The following is a 14,657-nucleotide window of genomic DNA, read 5'->3' as shown; positions in this document are numbered from 1 at the left end:
TTCAGCTGGGTAGTTTCAGTCTTTGTACTGAATGATTGACTTCTGCTGACTTCAATACATCAAGCTTGCTTTCAACTAAATGTGGGAACCACTTTCTTTGAAAGAGGGAACAAGAGGGGTTTCTGCTGCATGAGTAGCACATGCTTTTTTCTTCTGTTGAAAAGAACAAGGCCATTTCTCTTATAACAGTGTTTAGTACTTAGCAGTGTCATAACCTAAACTAAGGTTAAGCTAAATAAACATAATTGGGAATGTCCAGGCAGCATGAGGATGAGACCGCTCACCCTGCTAGTGCCCAACCCTTATCCAGCCTTGATATTAAAGTCCTGCCCATCTATTGTTTGCTGAGAAATTAAATAGAGCACAAACACAGATCTCGGGAACAAATGGCACAGAACCAGGACGACTGCATCTAAAGCATCCAATTCCTTGTGATTTCTGGAAATCTCTTACATATTGTGTCTGCTACAAAGGTATCTAATTTTGTATATTCAACATATCATTGGGCTAGGCAGTCTTTTTCATGGGATTATTTTCTTTATCTGCCTAACGAAGGAAGGATTTACATGGCAATCAGAAAGTTTCTCATTTTCCTCACACACACTATGCCATTTACCAATTCCAGTGTTTTTCCATGTGGGTGTTTGTCACTGGGGGCAGGAGAGTGGGGGTCACTCTACATTTCTCCAGCCACAGCACAGGACTGGAGGGGGTTGGAGTCCTGACACCCAGGGCAACGGGTGTGTCCCTGAGCTCTCATTCAAGAGTGTCCACAATCAGAAAAATGAGGGGAGTGGGCAAGAAACACAATAAAGAGGAACAAAGTGCTTTCTTTCAGATCAGGATTGTGAGTAAACAAGCACTGTCTGTACAGGAGTTTGGAAGCTGGCAGCCAGGAGGGAAGTGTCAGAGGCTCACCTAACATACATATATATACATATGTGTGTGTGTGTGTGTGTCTGTATGTATATATATATATATATAAATGTACAGATGTATAGATGTAACCTAACAACTGCCTTTTGCTGTCCTGCAGCCTAGCGTGAGCTGTGTTGTGAGGAAGGCATTTCCCAAGCCGAGCCTCCTGTGGTACATGGATAGAGTGGGCCTAATGGAGCAGCCTGGAGGTAAAGCAACCTGTCCACAAGAAAACAGCACAGCTGCAGGAGTGGATCCCAGGGAAAGTCATGGCTGTTACCCACTCCTGCCACAGGGAACCTGTAGGGGTCTATCTGGCTGAAGGGGGGAGCGCCAGGCCTCCTCAAAGGAAACAGCTGGCATATGGCTGTGACCAGAGCCCCCTGCAATTGCCAGGGATGGGAACTATGGTTTGGCATGACCACACCATTCTTGCCAAATCTTTGACAGTGTCTCAGCAAAGAAACCTGTGGCTATATGAGCCTGCTTTCCAGTACCGATGTTTTGCACAGCTCTGACTTTTAGTTTGGAGTGTAACAAGAGGGTCTTTTCTTTCTTTTCCTCTCCCCAAGAAATTTCTGTGGTACAAGAAGACTGGCAAGACAATGAAGGTTTCTATGAGTTGAGATCAACGCTGATGCTGCAAGGGACCCATGAGACATATAAGATGTTCTCGTGTGTGTGTCTATTTCCCTTCCCATGGAATGAAACAAGGAATATTTCGTCAGAAGAAATATTTGTTTCCTTCGGTAGGTTTTTCACAGATAGGACATATCTAAAATGTTAACACCAAACACATATATTCTCTGTTATTTAAAATACTGAAGAAATGCCAAGAGTATAGAAGCTTTATTGTACAAGTTGATCACACAGCTTGAACTCTCTGGCAGGTTTTTTAGCTCAAATCTTTGCTCAAGCCTCTAAATGAGCTAAGAAACTCCTGCACAAACAGAAGACACTTGTTTGTTTAGGCAGAATCTTGCTGTCCTCCCCATACCCAAAAATATTCTAGCATAGCCACATGGCACCAGTGAGCTATTATAATCATGTGTTTTTCACTGAGCACTCGTGGCTCCCTGGGAAACCAAATCCTCAGACTCAGGGCTAAGTTTTACGTCTTCAGTAAAACATGCAAAAGGCTGCACTGCTGTGGGTGGTAGAGAAACTGCCCTATAACCTGTACTGTAGGAATTGGCTACATGATTAGGGAAGTGGGGAGAAATACTGTCCTGCTTTTTTGGTGAAAGCGGGAGACTTGGCAGTACAGTTTTCAGCACCTCTGAGGATGCAGTGTGATGGGTGAGAAGGGCAAACAGATTTCCTTTAGCACTCTCTTGTGCATGTCTCCTCCTCAGGTGCAAATGCATACCTTTTAAATTTTTTTTTTTGTGTATGCTCCCTGCTGCACAGACAATATGACTGAGCTGCTGACCCCTTAGCAGCATCTAGGGGCACATCACCTACCGTGGAAACCACTTGCATCCCAGCTGGGTTCTCTTGTGGCTGCGTATGTTCCTATTGGCATGTTTTTCCACAAAGTAAGACTGCAGCAAAAGCCACCACTTACTCCTCTGGAAATATAGCTTCAGAGGGGAGGGAGAGAAATCATAATTTTTCTCAAAAATGACTCATTTCCCCCAATTTGCAGTTTTCTAGAAATGTATTCACATCGAAGAGATGTCAATTAAAGCAGTCTATGTTCTTGCCTGCAGGCTATGCTAATGCTAAGATAGATCCACTCTGTACAAAAATGTTAAAGTATTTAGATGTGACAGAAAGGAAAGAATTACATTAATTCTCTGCCATACTTTCTGCAAAGGTGCACAGTATGACACAAGCCCAAACTAAATTTTCAGCCTTTATAACTACTTTTAAGAATTGCTTTAATCTTCCTCTGTTTTATTTCCTTCACAGACAATAAGTCTAATGAAGCCTCAGCTGAAGTTTTTACTACCACAATTTCAGATGGTAGGATAAATTTGAGAATAAAATAACTTGGGTTGTGTTCGAGGTGCATTTATAAAGTCCTAAAGCTGTTGCAGCATTTACTACTCTAAATGGGTAGTAAGGTACCCCTTTCTGCAGCTTTGACTTCAGAGAAAATACTATAAACCAATATTTTGGTGATGTAATCTATCATAATTAAGACCAAGCATAATTAAGCTCCAGCCTTGAGGGGCACTTAATGTTATTTGTGATGCTTCATCTGGCATTTGAATATAGTTCTTTCAGTACTGAACTAATAATTAAAAATAACAGCCCTGCTAATGGAGGTTCTACCTTCTGCTTAAGTACACAGCCAAGATCCTCAACACTTTTGCTGTGTTAAAGAACTGATAGATGTTTCTTAATTTGTGTAAATTTGGTAAATCCCTGCTCTTCCCCTGCAAGTTTGTCTTATTATCAGCTTATTGCAGACAGATGAATGTTCTCTCCACACCTCAGCCAAAGCCCTTTGGGAACATCTCTCCTGGAGCAGTTTGCTCTGCTCCGCGTGGGAGGCAGCTGCACTTTAGCAGGGGGTTACATGAGTGTGTCAGAGAAATGCTGAAAGCAGATGGCATGAAAAAGTATGGGTTTTGTGGGAAAAGCTTCTGCAAGTGCAAGTTGTGGCAGGCCCTGGGGGCTCAGCCAATACCCCACTGGGCACCAGAAAACCATCCCAGATATTGGGGAGCCCTGAGAGAGGGAGACTTTTTCCTCTGCTGGCCTCTGCAAGGTGAGCTCTCAAAGGAACCCTAGCAACTTCCATCAGGCCACCACCCTGCTTCACCTTGCACACTGCAGAACCGTCTGGGAGCCAGGCACATCTCAAAGAGCCTCGCTGCTCTGGTTTTTAGACCTGTTGCATCTTTGGTAAGGAGTGCTTTACATCAGCCAGCTACTGTGAAATCCCTGTTAGCATGGGCAAGGCAAAGCTGAAATGCAAATGGAAGAGAAGCAGTCAAAGGAGGTACAATTGTTAGCACAGAAAAGCAGCTGGAGAGTGGATAGTTACCTGCTTATGCTAAGATCCAGTCTGCAAGGGTCACTCCCACCCAACGCCCTCCACACGTGCCTGACCAGACAGAGGTACCTTCTGGCTGCCTTCCCAGATATGTTTTTCTAGTGGAGTGTGTGAGCTTTCATAGATCTCTTCCTTCATGGACCTCTTTGGGGGAGACATAATCCATCCTCCTAGCCTACTCAGGGAGTACTTTGCCTCTTGTGATGGGAAAAATAAAGAAAGAAAACAGATATCTCAGGACATATATGCAACTTGGGCAGGATGGTGTCTCTGCTGAGCTCACCTGTGTGATTAACAGTTCTTTAATTAGAAGGAATAACTCCCCCTCCTCTTCTCTGGGGACTCAGTGAGCACTTTTCAGTGCAGAGTGTCTCTGAAATTTCCTCTCAGAGTTGCAGCCTCTGAAGTGCCTCATGGATGGAGCTGTGCAGCTGACACCACCAGGTCATAAATGTTATTTCAGCATCTGTGCTAATAAGGTGACTCTCTTTGTATGGAATAAACCCATGTGATTCATTTCTGGTTTTTAAGTTGAGGTGCCAGGGGCTCCAAAAATTTTTCCCCAAAACCTTTGTTTCCCTAGGGATTTCTCAGCACAGTTACCTCAGGTGCTTCACGTTTCCTTCTGGACTGCTTGGCTGAGTTGTGCATGAAAAGATTATTTGGAAATTTGGAAATTAGAAATTCTTGCTCCTGAACCTTTGAATCGCCCACTTTCCTAAAGCAGAATAAGCACCTTTCTCATGCCGAATGTTTGCTTTCATTCGTTAGACTTTGGTAATTCAGCACTTACATCTGCTGTCATGAGAGCCTCAGCTAAGGGGGAAAAATACTTTATTTCTTACTCAATGTATGTAGGATCTGTGCTTGACCACTGCCTAAATGTCATGCACTCAGAGTCCAAGGTGTGACTGGGAAAGGTCAGTGTGCTCTGGTACTGACAGTACCAATGGGCTGCTGCTTGGGAATTTGTGAGCTGTGAGGTTACCCAAGCAGAGATCTGACAGAAATCTTGATAAAACTGCCAAGTTAGGGCAGCATGTAAAATGGCATGCTGAATATTAGGTATTATTCCTACACATTTTTATAAAGTGGAATAATATGCCTATAAAACTGTAAATAATTTTGTCCTATTATGACAGACAGGTGCATGTAATAGAAAAGTTAAAGCCATCACTTTTCCTTGACCCGACAGCAGGGCACATTCCCATTCATTAATTTTATAACTAACTCTGTTTTACCAGAGCATGGATATGGATAATTACATGAAACTATCTTCAGCAATTGAGAGGAGAACCCTCAAGAGCAGGTGATCTCCTGGGCTTATATGGCTGTGGCCTGTTGTCATGGACCATTTCTGTCAAGGCCCTGGCTTAGCTGGGGAGCACCACATTCAAGTGGATGATCCACCCCAGAGCAGTCAAACTGAACCCTGTGTATAACAGCACAAATAATCAATGCCTGCAGCCAGCCAGCCAGCAGGAAAGGGTCAGCACTGATAACATCAGCCATCTGCAAGTGCCCACTGGAGTTGTGAAATGAGTTTTGAGCATTTAACCTTAACTCCCACAGCAGGATTTCTGCTGCACAGTCTGCATTTACCCAACAGCTACTGCAAGCTCTTTGATCTAGGTTGTTTTGTGATTTATTTACATTATTTTCTAAAGAACTTATGGACTAAATGTGATACCATGTAAACTGTCTTTAGAGCACCAGACATCTCTGGCCTCTCTGGATTTCACAAGTCAAGCAAATTTGGCTCCTGCTTCCACAACACAAGGTAATGAATTGAATCTGTTTTCTCTATTGCTTCAACAATGTAGCAAAAAGACACATAAACACAATAACCATCTTACTTTTTTTGAAGCAAGAAATTTAATGTCCATTGAAGTCCTTTTCCTAGTACATAACACACTAGGAAGTACACTGACCACTGTCAGTGTAACCACAGTTCAGGAATAAATATATGAGAAAATACTGTCTTGAGTTTATCTTTTTTAATGCTCTGTGTAGGATATATTCATTAATTTTGGCAACTGAACAGACATCGAGTGTTATTGGCGTTTACAAAGAAGTTAATTAGTGTTATTATAGTGCTTACAAAGAATACCTATTGTCTTTAGTTAAATATCATACCTAAATAGAATACTGGAGGAAGATACTAAACACAAGGCTTTGGCCTGCCCCAGAAGAGTGCTCTTTGGGAGATAAATCACTCAACATAAAGCCCTGGGGCTTGCAGAGGCTTGACTGAGATATGCCAAGGCTGGAACACAGATTGCAGCAGTGCTGAAATGAAAGTTTGCTGCTTCTCACACTGCCTTCCCCATCTCCAAAACAGAGACACCTGCCTGTCTGACAGCAGAACAGATAAGTTGCTTGTCCAAGTTGAATGAAAGCCCTTCCGTCTCAACAAAAATATTAACAGCAAAGGCTATAAATATACAATGTGAACAGAGAGGATTCTCCTCACTGAATTATACATTTCCTCTGGTTGAGGTGGTACGAGAACAAACTCATAATGTGAGACGAATCTGAGCCATTTTTCTTCTGCAAGTAGCCCAGGAAGCAATTGTCTTTTATCAGTGCTCCCAACATGTGCCAGTCATGGTATGACAACCCTGGGTTAGCGCTTCTCCTCTCTGGATCACTGCTGGTCCTCACACTGGTGCCACCATCAGCTTCTTGACCAAATCTTCCGGGCTACAGTCGAGACACGACACCAAGGCCAAGCCTGCTGTTTTAGTCTACTGATTTGGTTCAGTTCCTGCTATTTTGCAAGTTTTTAATAAAAATCTAAGAGACTGCTGAGAATGGGTATGAGGGAAGAGTGCACATATATAGGCAAGAGGAGGAAGAGGGGAAGCAAAACCAAGGCTGTTAAAACTGTAGCCTGGTTTTGCTTAGCTTCCACAACAGCTCCATCACTGAGCCAGAGTTGCTTAGGCTTTGAGTGATACAGTTACAGCTGCAGTTCACCTTCTCAGGTTTGTTCAGATGGCTTGATATTTTTCCAAAAATGAGACAGTTGTTAAGAAAGATGGATTCTTTTTAGTAAATGTGAAATTGTTCTCTCGGGAAAATGAAGGTCTACATGCCAGCTGCCATCTGTCTGTGTTTGAATATCAGATAAATAGCTATCTGAGCTCTAGAAATCTTAGCACTAAAAAAATGCTTAAAGGAAAATGTTAAATAAGTTGTTATTTGGCATCAGACATTGCAGGTGTGACTCTTGTAATCTAACTTCTTCAAAACTTCCCTTTGCTAGTTGGGAAAACAGTTTTGTTTCACTGGAGCTGGTGACATCCTGTCTAAATTCTGATTTTTATGTATGTTTGTTCATCACTCTACTGGTTTCAGGTCAAAACAAGCCAGTGCACTCAAGCTCCTGAGGTTCACCTGAAACTAAGCTGAAATAGAAAAATGCTTCAAATGTTTTGTCTAAGTTTATTTACCTATCTCAGTAAAACTCCTCTTGAGTTTCTAGCTCGTGATAAGCTTTCAAACCAGACAGAGCATTGTGTAGTGCTTGTCTGAGGGAAGCCAGCATCTTGAGTAGTGGGCTACACCTGTTTGACCTCAGTCAGAAAACAGGGAAAAAAGAGGGGGAAAATGAAAAACAAGTGATATGGCTCCCTACAGCAATTTTTACAAGCTTGTGTGCTTTTTACCAGGAACACTGACTTCTACCACAGAGGCAAAAGGCTACATCAGTGCTACAGCAGTCAGCGAGACTTTGACAACAGCACGTGAGTAGACAATGCATCTCCTTTGCTTCACAGGACTGAAACAGAGGGGTTATGAAAGTGCAAATGTGACACCAGCTCAGTGCGTGTTGGGTTGCAAATCTAGAGTAATCTGGAGCATCTTGCAAAAACCACAGCAGCAGATCTTCAGGTCCTCAATTTGTGATGCCTTTTCTCAGAGCATTAGCTCTGTGGTGCTTATTTTCAGCCGCTAGTTGAGAGTCACCACATTACCATGCAAAAATTATTACTAAGCATGGAAAAGTTGTGTCTGAGCAGAGGCCAGAAGTCAGGTGGAGTAATGTGTACCAGATTTTCAATACTTCACAGAAGCAATTTCCCTGTTGAGTTCCACTGAGTTAGAAGATAAAGGCTTGGGTTTCCAAGCTGTCAAGGATTTGCAGTGGCAAAAGAGGAATGAAAAAACATTTGAGCAGCCCAGTTTCATTAGACATATTTATTTTAATAATACTACAATTGAGATAGTTGCTAAGCAAATGTAGTGAGTGCTGAAGGTAGTTTATTGATGAAATAAATTGCTGGAGAAGCTAAATAAAATCGCAGAGCAGCAGTGAAATAATGAGATAATGTGGAGCAATAAAGGCTGGCTAATAGAACATTGAAAGACAGCCTCATTAAAGATCAATAAATCAATAAAAAAAACCCCTAGGGTGAACATTTTTTCACTAGTCTTTCCCTTTAGAAAATCTCTGCTCAGCAATACAAAGCCCATAGTGACTTTTCCTTTTTGACATCTTGGTTTGCCTTTGTGCGTTTGGAACAGGCAGGACCTGTCAATGTGCTTTTGCATTTGCATGGGAGTCATCTTTTGGCTGAGGCACAAATGTAGCAGCCGCTTTCCATTTTGTGAATGTATTTTTGGTAGCACTCTGGTGCTGATCTACCCTCGTACAACCCACAACCGTGCATTTATACCACAACCTTGTGACAGCTTCTAATGCTTCACAATTATGCTCTTGCACAGCTTGCTGGTTGCAATTTTTGCTAAAAGCATGCTGAATTGCTCTACTATTTGCAGGGGATACTGTGTGTTGCACCACTCATCTGCACATCCCTGCCACTGCTTCCCTGCACCTGTGCCTGCCTGAACACCAGCTAAGAGATAAGGGCCTTGAAGGGTCCTCAGTCCAGCAGCTGTAATTGAGGGCAGTTTCAGGCACCAGTGAGCCTGCTGAGGCACACACATGTATCCCTGTGCTCTCCAAGGGCCTCTGGGCTCCTATGACAGTGAGTACCATTATCATTTTGGTCCTGAGATGCCCTAACACAAGCCATTATGTAAATAAGAATAAATAGTGCTCATCAGTGTGCTGTAGAGAGCACAGTGCTATCGGATCTCTGTAAGTGTATATCCTTTTTTGTCATATGTAACTTTGTAAAATGCCATGCATTTTACAAATGTGAGATCTGTCATGCTTATTCACATAAAATCTAACACCTAGTAAGCAAGCAGAAAAGAACTGAATTAATATCCAAAAATCTCAGCAAATATTTAGAGTGGCCTAAAATTGGACTGATTTTTAGAAGGCTTTTTAATGCACACATACATACATATATATACACACACACACACATACACTTGAACTCTCAATTTCAGCCAAAGCTAGCAAGCATCTCACCATAAAGAGATTTTCTTGGTTCTGTCTGGTTAGCCATTTACATAATTTAAAGCTGGTTTTTTTTGTATTGAATTTATAAATCAACAGTTATACCAGAGACTTTCAGGTTCCTCCGTTATTTCATTTGTTGTTCGCATCAGAGAAAGTCAAAGAGTACAAAATAGCCACAGTAGAGCCTAATGAAGTAGTCATGTACAGGCTTGTATGATAATCAAAGGACATGATTCTTTTCTGTACAAATTTGAATGATTCCACCACTGAATCCCCACATCAGAAGTGCCATGGCAGCTCTGGAAATGCTGTGCCATTGTCTATTTGAGTATTTTAGCTATTATTTCAGAAGCTGTGAATGTGGAGATGGCTAGAAAAAACAGAAATGTATCCTTATGGAGCACTGATCTTAAACATCAGTAGCTTAACTGTATTAGGAAGGGAAAAAACTGTCTATAAACAGATGATGGATGATTTTTGTGGTTCAGACAGTACTTGACAGAGGAGACTGAGGTTTTGCTCAGTCATGACAAAGGTACGCTCTTTGTGTTGCTGCTAAGCCACTTAATATCTTTAGGTTTCTCATTACCATCAAAGCGGTAAAAAGCTTATCATTCTCCCAGATGGCTGCACAGCTCAAAGCTGGCTCAATGCTGGCTTGATGGAACATCTTAACAGGTGCTTGCTCTCTTCTCTTCTCTTCCCTTCCCTTCCCTTCCCTTCCCTTCCTTTCCCATTCTCCTTTAATTTGATAAAAGTACACTTTTTATCTAACACCAGGTTGTAGGCCAAAAATGTAGGCATCTTGCCAGTGAATTTTTACACCCTGATCCTGGAACTTGATTTCCTCTTTTCAGCAGGGTGAATTACAGTGGGTTCAAAAGACAACCTTCATTTAAAAAAAAAAACCAAGTAAGTTACTAAAAATATTCTGTGCCCGTATCTTTTTAGGTAACCTGTCCTACAGCATCACAGACCAGACAATTTCAGCTACTGGAGGAAAAGATTTGTTTACTACCAGCAGCCTGCTGCACAGTCTTGGTGAGATATTTTTTTTTATCCTACAAATCCTCTAGTTTCAGCATGCCACTGCAGAAGTACAAAACCTGGAGCCTTGTTTTGACCAGGGGATTCCAAAAAAAGGGAAAAGAGATGAAAAGAGGAGTCAGCTGCTGTGTCCTCATACCACAGGTTGTCACAGGCTTTTGGCATTCCAGCCTTCTCCTTCCATCTGCAAGCAAAGTTCCAGTGCATGTTTTCTTCCAGCAGCAAAATTTGGCCAGTCACACTCGTGCCCCAGGGAAATCTCACAGCTCATGCAGCATGGTGGACTGGCCACAGCGCTGGCTGCCATGGTGGGTAAGACCCAGGCTGGGTGCCACACCAGTATGGCCAGCCTTGCACAGGGTGGTGATGCCAGCACAACGGGAGGTGACACTGAGGCATATCGCCCATGGATCTCTCTGGCACCCAGGCCACTGCTGCACCCTCTGGCAGCTGGAGAAGGACTGTGGTCCTTCTGTCCTTCTTCTCCATGCCCAGGACCTCAGGGCACCTCTGTCAGCACACACAAGGTTGACTGTGCAGAAGGGGGAAGGGGACAGGAATCTCAGCATCCAGTAGGGAGAGGCAGCTGGAATGGGACTGGGATGCTGTGCTGCAGACAAGAGTTCACCTCAAAAGGCAGCTGAGCCCTTGGCCAGACGTTTTGGCAGGCTCTGGCGTCAGTGATGTGAAAAATGAACCACTGGGAAGGAGGGCTGGGGTGGGCAGATGTGCCTCTCTGCACTGTGAGCTTCTAGCAGAGCAGCTCACAGGGGAACTTGAGAAAGCCAATGGTTTTTTGGATAAATGCTCTCTGGGCTGTGCCTAAATAATCTTGTCAAGAGAACCAGTGGGTGGCTGAAATCAGCTCACACACCCAGTCAGAACAAAGGTGGCCTAAGTCCATAAATCAGAGCTGCAATGCTTGGAATTTGGGATCCTCAGCCTGGTGATGAGGGGCTGCACTGACACCAGCGCTGTGCAGGGCAGGGAACAGCGAGCCACAGGCAGCAAACCTGGATTTCCCTCCTCTCTGAGGACACTCTGATGAGCTCTGACTGGTGTGTCCCTTTCAGGTGACAAGAGGAATACCAAAGCCAGTCGCTTCCCCTGGCCAACAGTAGTAGCTGTCCTGCTCCTCTTCTGCAGCTCTCTAGTGGCTCTAGGCATCAGGAAATGGTGTCAGTACCAGAAAGAGATGTAAGTACAACTGAATGGAACCACAAGGGTGGGAGGGGTGGCACAGAGGGCAGCACAAACTCTAACCCAACTGTTTGGATTTACACCTTTTCATTTGAGATGACACATAGCACACAAGGCCTTTAAGTACATGAATAACTAATGCCATTTTTTTCATACAGTATGAAAAGTGGAGTGTTCTCAGTCCTTTCATCTGTTCTGTGGGTTATCTTTAAAATAAACTTTAAGAAAAGAGCTGCAGTGCAGCTTCAGGGTGTAAGGGAAGAATAACAGTCAATTTTTGTCCCCAGAGCCCCCCATTTCTATTAGCCTCCCTGCCAGCTGCTTTTGCTCTCTCATTTTCTATGGTTACTTGAGGACATGTTTTAATGAAACTGTACTTCTAGGGCAGCTCTATTTGAGTTTTGAATAATATATATGAAAGTAGGCTACCCAAAACTCAATCCCAGTCAAAGAAGTGTTGAGTTTGTAATTATTACCAAAGTTTGATTCCCTGCTAAAGCACTCTGAGATCTACTGGTGAAAGCGATATCTACGAGACAATTATTTTTAATCTTACTAACATTACTAAAACACTCAAAAAATCATAGTTATAATTAATCACTTATGATTCTAAAAAACCCTCTTCAAACACAGCGGCAAATCCTGCATATCAAAGGTAAAAACAGGATTGATTTTTTTAACTGATTTGGGATGGGACCTTTATTTACAAATTGACCAAAAAAAGTTACAAGTCTTTAACTACACCTTCAGAGAGCAGTGTGAGCAAAAGCCCTGTGCAGGGGTTTTGAATGGTTCATCAGGACCATGTTCTCTTCTTTTAAAACATGAATGAAGTAAAATTGAGGTGGGAGCTGAGAAAGCCAAATGAATACCAGGAGGTGTGCTGGGGTTATAAAACACACTCAGGGAAGTCACAGTATGTAAGAGCGAATGTCAGGTGCTCTTATAATGACTTAGTGCCAATCCACCTCCTCCTGTGAACATTTTACAAATGTCTTTTGTGTGACTTTTGTGTGATAGTGCATTTTCTCTCTTCTATTTCAGTATGAACAGACCTCCATCTTTCAAGCCACCGCCGCCTCCAATAAAGTACACCTCCATGGTGGAGTCTGATGGGACTCCCCCATCCTGCCATGAACTGGAAAACCTGTAACATCACCCACACCCCTTGTGTAGCACACAGAAGACTGACACAGTTAAAAGGTTCTGCCTTTAGAACAGTGATTACAGGAGCTTGGTGTTAATGACCCATCTTGAAATTCAGAGCTCCTATATGACATTAATTTTGGCAGCTGAGCACTCCTTAGGACACTCCCTTCATCCCATGTATCTCTAGGTACGCACTACATTAACACCATCGTGAGTGTCACTGTGAGATTACATGTGCTTAATTTGAACTGGGTGATTGACTGGGAATTTGCTGTCTTGTCCATAGCAGCAGATTCACACATCACTCTGCCAGCCTGACTGAAGTGTTGAAGCTTGTCCATCTATTAAATGTATAGAGATGACAGCTCTGCCGTATGGACACCACAGTTACATGGGAAACAGTGGCTGAACACAAGATTTTGAGACCTACATGAGCTGTTCTTGCAATTATTTATTTTTATTGTGAACTAACATAACCCAACATATAATTTTCTATCACTGTGAAACCAAAAGAAAGAATCAGCACCAAACACAGAAAGAAAACATTCTGCATCTCTTGGCACAGGATTGCAGCACCGGATCATGGAGAGTGGCTGGTGAGATGAAAGGTCATGGTGCAGGCCTGGTGCAAGTGTATGCAAAGAAGTCTCATTGTCATCGGTGAAGTCACAAGAAAGCTAATTTTGGGCTCATGTACAAGTCACCTGTGGGCCAGAGACTTAAGGACTGAAGCAAGCCTAAAGATAATGGAAAATTCTAGTCCTTTTGAAAGGCCTTTGAAATTGTACTTACTTTTAAGTCTGCGCTTCAGGAATTATATTTACAGTATACATTAAAAAAAAAGAGAATTTAATAATTTTAATTTGATCTTAATGAGCTTCCATCATTTGCTATTTTCACATTTTCTGAGACCTCAGGGGTAGTTTCCCGGGTGGCTTAAGCCTGTGAAAGAGATGACCCAATCTTCCCCCTGTCCTGCCCAAGCTACAGATTTCCTTGTATTGACACTAATGAATAAATGATGGTGCAGAGGGTGGGCTCGGCTTGGCCCTCTGCACAGTTCTCAGCCAGGTCAGCAGCTGTGTCATCACCAATGCAAGGCACCAGAGCTGCAGGAGGAGCACTGCTTTTGGCAGCAATTACAATACCTTCAGGCAGCCAAGAAACTGTCCCTCTTAAGTTTGGAAATGCATTGTTACCACAATGGTATTTCTGTAATTAATGCAAATCAGCTAAAATTCAATCATGTCAGGCTTAAAATTGATATTCTGATTTAGGAATGGGATTTTCTTTATTTACTGCTAAACACTGGTCGATGAGTGTCAGGGTTCAGAGCACTGTATTTCCCGGGACTTTAGATTAAATTAATGGCTTACTGGAAAAAATGATCTCACAGACCTTTTTAGCATATTTTGTTGTATTATTTACCTTATAGTACAAGCAGTTCTAAATCCATCATCTGTGTGGAACAGAAAACACTTTGTTTCCTACAAAACTATACCGACCAATGTTAATTTGAGCATTTCTTGTCTGTGTGGTGTTGTAGGAGCCCAGTAGTTAAACTTTTGTCATACTGTCCGTCGCTGCAAAAGAAGGCCGATTTTTGCCCTTAAAAAAATAAATTAGAAAAAAACCACAAACAAACAAACGACAAACCCCCCCAAAACAGACGGATAACAGTGTTCCAAGGGGTGTGGAGAGCCAAGACGTTCCTCCTTGCCATTAGACGAGGATGACTGTCTGCAGAATACGTGCCGAAGAGGAGTTATTTTATTATCTCGGGTGTTCTGATCCCCACGGTTGCTTCTGGCCAGAGATGTTCCCTCGGACCGTGAGCAGCGCTCATGGGTGTCAGCGCTCCCTGCGGTGAGCCCCGCTCCCCGACCGCCCATCCCCGAAGGATGCTGCTGCTGCTGCTGCTGCCTCCGTAAGCGGTGCTCGGCGGGGTAACGATGCCCG

The 14,657-nt window shown here is 42.9% G+C and overlaps 1 protein-coding gene across 6 annotated transcripts in view; it reads left to right on the top strand.

Moving 5' to 3' along the window:
* Positions 1–14,093, top strand: part of CD96 (CD96 molecule) — a 32,212-nt gene extending 18,119 nt beyond the window's left edge. For 3 of the 6 annotated variants that reach the window (XM_017731785.1, XM_017731784.1, XM_017731783.1), the window contains exons 7-14: positions 1,037–1,127; positions 1,491–1,667; positions 2,833–2,886; positions 5,634–5,705; positions 7,597–7,674; positions 10,254–10,343; positions 11,423–11,546; positions 12,594–14,093. In XM_017731785.1, the coding sequence (XP_017587274.1) occupies positions 1,037–1,127; positions 1,491–1,667; positions 2,833–2,886; positions 5,634–5,705; positions 7,597–7,674; positions 10,254–10,343; positions 11,423–11,546; positions 12,594–12,702 (795 nt within the window). In that variant the 3' untranslated portion in view covers positions 12,703–14,093. The remainder of the gene's footprint in view (positions 1–1,036; positions 1,128–1,490; positions 1,668–2,832; positions 2,887–5,633; positions 5,706–7,596; positions 7,675–10,253; positions 10,344–11,422; positions 11,547–12,593) is intronic. The other 3 variants (XM_017731786.1, XM_017731788.1, XM_017731787.1) reach the window with 3 other exon arrangements.
* Positions 14,094–14,657: the final 564 nt, after the last annotated feature.

This window comes from Corvus brachyrhynchos, unplaced genomic scaffold, assembly GCF_000691975.1.
Source record: "Corvus brachyrhynchos isolate BGI_N302 unplaced genomic scaffold, ASM69197v1 scaffold3, whole genome shotgun sequence".
NCBI classification, from domain to species: domain Eukaryota; kingdom Metazoa; phylum Chordata; class Aves; order Passeriformes; family Corvidae; genus Corvus; species Corvus brachyrhynchos.
Note: the sequence above shows the minus strand (reverse complement) of the source record. Positions and strands in the feature narration are given on the sequence as shown.